The sequence below is a fragment of the Alosa pseudoharengus genome, unplaced genomic scaffold (genome assembly GCF_046254945.1).
Source record: "Alosa pseudoharengus isolate Yale_2024_CS ecotype anadromous, Long Island Sound unplaced genomic scaffold, YU_APseudo_1.1 YU_APseudo_1.1_scf_2, whole genome shotgun sequence".
NCBI lineage: Eukaryota > Metazoa > Chordata > Actinopteri > Clupeiformes > Clupeidae > Alosa > Alosa pseudoharengus.
In genome coordinates, this window is record NW_027468663.1 from 7,249,595 (window position 1) to 7,257,094 (window position 7,500).

General features: G+C 45.8%; 1 protein-coding gene across 6 annotated transcripts in view; it reads right to left on the reverse strand.

Annotated features, from left to right (window-relative positions):
* The window catches only part of znf521 (zinc finger protein 521), a 104,959-nt gene that overhangs the window by 84,900 nt on the left and 12,559 nt on the right, over positions 1-7,500 (reverse strand). For all 6 annotated transcript variants that reach the window (XM_076293518.1, XM_076293517.1, XM_076293516.1 and 3 more), the window contains one exon: positions 1,946-2,146. Coding sequence is in view for 4 of the 6 variants with exons in the window: in XM_076293516.1 (XP_076149631.1) it covers positions 1,946-2,146 (201 nt within the window). In the remaining 2 variants the exon portion in view is untranslated. The remainder of the gene's footprint in view (positions 1-1,945; positions 2,147-7,500) is intronic.

Below are 7,500 nucleotides of genomic sequence, written 5' to 3' on the forward strand. Positions count from 1 at the left end.
TCACATCGTTTCCTCTTTTGATCACTCTGTTTGGGTGGGGTCCGCATGTTTTTTCAAGACCATTGTTTCCTCTACTATATTTTTAAAAAATGGATGTTCAGTTTATTACACTAAAAAAAACGACTGTATTCATACTAATTTATTTACTCATTGATGATGACTCATTTATTTCGTTATTAATGATGAGTTTTCTTATTTGTATTGTGTCAATATTGTTTTTTCAGAGTTGCATCCATATTCTGACATAGAAATGTATCTGATACTGGACATACTGTAGTAGCCTAAATCATTTAAAATTATTGTACACTTATTACATTATATAAACTACTAGTATGCTGTACTGACAAAGACATTCTCTTCCTTTAGACATTAGAACTAAAATTAAGAACCTGGTGAAAACACCAAGCTGCAAAGGACTACTCTCTACTACTCTCGAACAAAACACTTTTTTTTATTATTATTATATAAATGACAAATATAATAATTTAGCACAATGCCCTAATGACAATTATACTCTTCTGTTTGGCATCCTGGCATAGAACCAATAATGATAACACCGACAAGTGTGCACACGGACACATGCACACAGACACACACAGACACAGACATAGACACACACACACCCAGACACACACACCCAGACACACACACACACACACACACACACATGTTCTTAACTGCTGTTCAACAACACTGAATTTCGTTTGACCCCTCTCTGGAGTTCTGAATTGTATCTTTGTTATGCCTGATTAATAAAAACCTTGAATCAATCATGAGCTGAGCTTCCACAGACACTGCAGAGGTGGAATAAAATGAGGGAAAGCTTTTCAACTAAACAATGAATTAATAATCCCTAGTAGATACACATTGTTTGATACATGTTGTTTCAAGAGCATTACAAACACAAACACACAATTTGTTCTATTCCTATGTTGGGTTCTTAATGATAATAGTACACAATCATTCTAAGGCTCGAGTTATGTCAACATTTGACGATTATCATTCAGATTCATTCATTCACCTGATCTGGGTGCCATAAAATAACATTTTGTTGAGAGTGTAAAGAAAATAATGATATTTCTTTCCCCTATAAATGACACGAATAAATATACATTTTTAAAAAGTTTTGCTGTCCTGGTGGCCATGTCTGATGTGAGGTGGTGGAAGATAAAGAGGACATGGATTCGGGAAGCCTTCAGCTGACATCATTAGTTCTCACTGCCACCTTGTCAGAGTATTTTTAGCCGTGTTCATACATCAGCCAGCCAATGACACGGCCTGCCAGTGGTGCTCCACTACAGCACTTGTGCAAGCGAGCACACTCGGGTTCGCTTGCTTCTCTGTGTGGGGATGTGCAGTGTGATGTGTGTGGTCTAATCGAACGTACTAGACAGTGGGTGTAGCCAAAATACACAGTGACTGGGGAGAAGGAGAAAGCGAGAGAGAAAGAGGATAAGAGAGAGAAAGAGAGAGAGGGGGAGCTGAAGTTGGAGAACTGCAGTTGTGGAAAGTGGTACATTTATTGCTAATGCTGTAAGAATTTGTGATGGTGGCAGCACTTCCTTTGGCTAAACACTCATTTAATGATATCCATGTGTATGAATTAGAGTGTGATTGTGTTCCTGTGGTGTGTGTGTATCAGAGAGATAGGATGACAGAGGAAAGAAGAGAGAGAAAGAGAGAGAAAAAATGAAGAAGAGAGAATGAAGGTGAAAAAGGCAAGACAAAGAGAGAGTGAAAAAGAGAGAGAGAGAGGGAGAGCGGAAGGCAGGACAATGGAGAGAAAAAAGAGGAAAGCAAAAGAGACCGAGGGGAACATGGAGGGTGAAAGAATGAAAGAAAATCAGAGAGGGAAAAATGGAAAACAGAGAGCAAGAGAGAGAGAGAGAGAGAGAGAGAGAGGTACTAGCACTGAGCTTGGCTCGGTGGGCTGAGCGTTGTTTACCTGTCAGCTGGCATTGATTAATCTTGTGTTCGGTGAGATCGCTCAGTGACTCGAACACCTGCCGGCAGCCGTCGCAGCTGTGCAGCGCGGCCTCGTCGTCCTCCTCCTCCCCCTCCTCGCCCTGCTCCGGAGACACACGCCTCTTCCTCAGACGGCCGTCCTCTGCATCCTCCACCACCCCCTCTGGGCAGAAGTCTGGATCTGTGGACGCAAGGGAGACATGATGGGTCCTGGGCTCCGACGACAACCATCGGGGAGCAACATCATCTACGCACTAAGAACACCATCCAGGCACTGAGCCGTTATTAATGAGATCTATATAGGAGATCTATGGGATCATTGATATACAGGTGTGTGTTTTGTGCACACATTCAGTCACATGGAAACTATAAAGTCACATGTCTTTTTCCATACTTTGACATCCTTAGCTTCCATCATGAATTCCTTCAATCGGATTAGTGACACATTCCTCTGCACCACCTCACATCACACCATCACTATTACTCTTTCAAAAGTTAACACTGGAAGGAGGCATTCTACTTTGTTTTCTTTTAAAAAACGGATTTCTTCATTTGACAAAGAACTTGGCTTTTTCTCAAGCTGTTCAATCGAGATATCAAGTCTGCTAGTGCAGGGGGAAAACAAAAAGGAAGAAAGACCGAGGCACTCGCTGCTGAAATTGGTGTGTGTTACACCCTCAATGTGACACACTTCCCTGAATAATTTAGCCTTCCTTGCAGGCAGCCGCGGGTCGCACACATCAATATTCTCCTATCTGCAATCTCGTCTTTCAAACACAATGCAGCCCCCAAATACGTGTTTGCCGTGTTTGGCGATCAGTGCAGAAGAAAGGGGTCGAGGCGAACATTCCCTCTGATTGCTAAACGCCGTTTCAGATTTATATGAGAAAAACCGAGGAGCCGCCTGTGCATTAACATTCGCTTTGATAAAGCCTACATCAAATGGACGAGATAAGACCAGCTTTGGCTGTTTAAGAAACAGTAATTTCACCAGGTTGTAGAATTTTGCCACCAATGCTACCGAACTTCAACTTATTATATCCCATATGCATTGTCATCCATATGCACTGGAGGTCCATTGCAGATAGGGACAGCATTACCGGAGAGGGTTGAAGCAGAGCGGATCTTTGCCTTTACTTCTGAACTCTGATGCTACTACATGTAGATGCTAAAGACTTAAGACTTGTATTATATAAAACATGAAATGCAGCCACACTGCACATGGAATGCAAGGAAAACAGCAGAAGGTAAGAAGGTAAGCTTAATTTAATGCAATGCAATAAAGCCGTGTAAATACGAGACAGCATGTCTGTATGTGGAGCTAAGCACGATCTGAGTCATTAGTCATGAGCTGAAGTGCTATTATTCGTGGCACAAAATGGCCATGACATATTTATATCCTCATCCTCATCATAATGAGGGCTGCTGCACTCCACGTCACCATATCCATCTGACACTGGCTCCAGCGTATCAGGGCTGTGTGCCTCCACCAGGCGTCTTCTCTAAAGAAGGAAAAACAGAGAAGGAGAGTGCTGGCTCTGAGCAGTGTGACATTCCTTGAGGAGTGGTGATCCAGGGCTCATCAAGGCCACCCAGGATTCTTTCCTCCTCCCTCCACCGTCAACCCCCCCCCCCCACCACCTTAAAAGACAACCCCCCCCCCAACACCACCACCACCACTCAACCATCCACCCACCCCAAAGTCTCACGCCAAGTACTGATGTAACCTCACACCCGCCATTGTCCTTCTCTCTTGGCGACGGAGGCTCGTGGAACATGCCCTCTAAAAATATCAGCACACGGTTCCCCGCTGGGACCGGTGGTGGAACGGAGCAGAAGGTGTTTGGAGAAGACGCAAATCTCCCAGGCCCAGCCACAGATGCGGACGTCTCCTTCCATGGAAGAGGGCCCGAGCATCGGAGGCCGGCCAACCGCAGTGGTCAAGCTGACGCAGGAGACCCTCAAGCAGCCAGGGCCCAGAGACTTCGCCCGTCTCCATGCAGACGTGCTGACATGAGCTGGACTCGGCTTTCTCGAGAACGAAGCGGTCTAAAATCGGCAAAAAGCCGAGTCGAATCAGTTTTAAATCTATTAGTGAAAAGTTAAACGCCTTCTCTTTTTAAATGTATGATACTCCTTGCAATTCACTGTGCCAATGTGCAACTGGCAGTCAACACATTCAACACTGAGACTCAGACTGTGTAATTCTCTGGCAGAGAGCAGCTGACTCACAACAACTGCACCACATCACACATTCTTCGCTGATGAAACATGGAATAACAAGGAAAAGAAAAGAGGGAAAAAAGGAGGAAAAGATAAAAAAGGGAGGAAGCGCTCCTCCACATGTACTCGCTGGCGTTCACTGATCTGTATCTCTCTGATCTGTCCAATAGGTCTCTCTTTGTTCCTGACAGGAGAGAACAAAACAGGGCCTATAAGAGTAACAATGCTGTAGAAATGTAGATGGCTTCACCTCGCCTGTCTAACAGCCTAACCTGGGGACCAGGCACGGCAAGGTCAGGGCCTATCAGAGGGATTAGAGTTCAATGTCAATACCGAGTTCCACAGTGTCTGGGTTTAGACCCATTAATCCATTAGATCTGGACATCCTCCTGTCTGAATCCCCAACTGAGCGGAGGGGGGATCAATGACACCCGAGTAAGACGGGCTGCCAATCAGGAGTCTTCACACTGGCGTGGTCGCCGAGGGAGGGAGTGAAGGAATGGCCGGGATTCTCAGCGCTCTACAACCTCTAGCAAAACTACGTGTCAAAGGTTTATTACCACTTGGAACAGCTGATGTATCATTATATTCTATTACATACTGCCAAGATAAATGAGCATGGATATTTGAGAATCACTGAGATACATTCTTTCTTTTATGAAGAACCTCATTATTCTACAAATGTAAAGATCATGACACTGATACAAATAGTCAAATGATAGAGCAACATGGGCTTTTTCATAAAGTTATCACAATACCATACAGCAAAAATGATTGTTGTTTTTTCTAGTATGCTTTAATGCACCAACATCCTGCATTAGTAGTAGGCGCTCCAGTGTTGGAGGTGGTCTGTTATGCTTGTATTTGTCCTCTGAGGACAGTGATTGATCCCGTTTGAAGTAAGCCATGCAATATTTCATGTGTTCCCCTCTCCATCCATCATTGTCCAGCCCACCCAAGCAGTGCGTAGCGCCTCACTGACATTTATCATTCCAGAACTTTCATCTCGTGAAAAAAAAGGGGCTGACACCCCCCCCCCCCCACCCTAATATTATTGAGTATTTCTGCTCTTAAATATTTATAGTGTTTTAATTGATGTTCTCTTCTCTGCTCTGTCGCCCCCCCACCAAGGGTCCCCAGCTCCCCTGCCAGGCCAGCTCCCTGAGCCCCCACCATCACCACCCCCCCATGCTCGGGTGTCTCCCACGGTGACAGGAGGGGGCGGCCCTGCTCTCTGGCCACCAGCCCCCCACCGCCACAGCCTGCCAATCCTTCAAACCACAGGAGAGAGGGAGAGAGAGAGAGAGAGAGAGGAAGAGGGAGGGAGAGGAGGAGCATGAGAGAGAAAGAGAGAAAGGAAAGAGAGACAGGCGATAGAGGAAAAAATGAGAAGGAAATAGAAAAGCAGAAAAAGATAGAGAGCAAGACAGTGAGAGAGAAAGAAACGAGGAAAGAGAAAGGAGAAAAAAGAGTGAGAAGGAATGAAAAAATGGGGAAGGAGGAAATGTTTTGAAGGAAAGAGGGAGAGACATAAGATATGGACTGAGAGAGACAGGACTGGAACGCAGTATATCCACGTAGGAGATGAGACTGGTCAAAGAAACACTGAACGAGGAATCCAAATCCATGTGGCAAGAGACTCCTAGCAATCTGGAAGCACGCAAGGAAAGTCTTTAAAAACTCTCTTAAATCTTCCGGTAAGACCGTTACACTGACTGGAAAAAACAACCAGAATGGCTAGATCAAGCAGCAGCCGACAGAGCACTTTTGATCCATCATTTGGCATCAAAATGTTATAAATGTTCTCATTGTTGGGGTTTTTTGGGGTCTTACTTAAATCACATCCAGAGAGAGATCAAACGTCCTCTTCTAAAATAAGAGGAGGGTGAAGTCACGTAGATATCTCAGAGGAGTCACTCTCCCTTTCATACAGGACTAACCCAGGTTTACCACAGCACATGCTCCAGGCTTCAAGACACACAGTCCAACAGGCATGAAGCAAGCCTACCAACCACCCACCCACACACACACACACACACACACCGCAGAGGGCCTTGACACACAGAACATGGATAAGCGACTATCTTTTTGTAATTGTCTATCGTCTTCTTCCCCAACCCAGACTTGACTCATCCACCCACACACCACCCACCCCCACCCTCCCCAGTCTTCCCACCGTGCACATCCACCCCCAAGTTCGAATTAAGAATTTATTCTGAGCAGCGAGCGGCTTCAGTCGACACATGTCGAGGCGTCTGATCAAAGGTGTGAGGCCTGCTTCAGTAGGGTGAGGGAGAGCCGCTATCAGACACAGGAGGACATTAAGATTGAATAACCTTCACACGGATCGCAAAGTCTCATTATGGAGGGGAAAAGAGAGAGGAGAAATATATAAAAAATAAAAAAACGCCGGGGTTGGGTGGGGGGAGTTCAAAACTTGTGAAAAACTTTCGTCGAGCTCAAGCATGCCAATATAGGTCACAGGCGCACTCCTTCTAAAGTGACACTTAAGCGCGTCTTCCGCTGCACTTGGGGGAAGGAGGCTTGGGTATCCCCCCCCCCCCATCTCTCCACCCACCCCAAACCCATCTTTATTGTCATTTTCCACTGATCTGAGATCATTATGCTGGCTTGCCCTCGTGCGGGCACCAGCCCGGAGAGCAGATCACACGCTGAGCCGGAGTCAGTGAGGGGGTGAGGGGGTGAGGGGGTGAGGGGGATCTCTGCAAAAGAGTTGGAGTGCAGCGCCCCAGACGAGCACAATAAAACCCTAATCAGCACTGTTATGAAACAAGGATAGTTAATGGGAGAATTGCAGTGTGTGTAAATGTGTGTGTGTGTGTGTGTGTGTGTGTGTGTGTGTGTGTGTGTGTGTGTGTGTGTGTGTATGTGTATGTGAGAGAGAGAGGAGGGATGAAAGACGAAGAGGAGCATTGCTGTAAGCACTGAATAGGGCATCAGGGAAAGGGATATCCCTACACACACACACACACACACACACACACACACACACACACACATGAACAACAATACACAGCTGTCAATCACTGAAAGGGCTTTAACATAATGACATAATTCAATCAGACCCTTTCCACATAAGCACAATAGGAAAGGAACAGAGGGCAAAGAAAATCCAAGTTATCGAAATGAGAAACAGGCACAGAGTCCCCACTCCTCCGCCCTCCTTCTCTCTATTGCTCCCTCTCTCTCCCTCTTGCTCCCTCTCTCCCTCTCTCTCCCCCTCTCTCTCTGGCTCTCTCTTCCCCGCTCCCTCTCTCGCAGGGAGTTATAATATTGAACAGAGCATCTTGC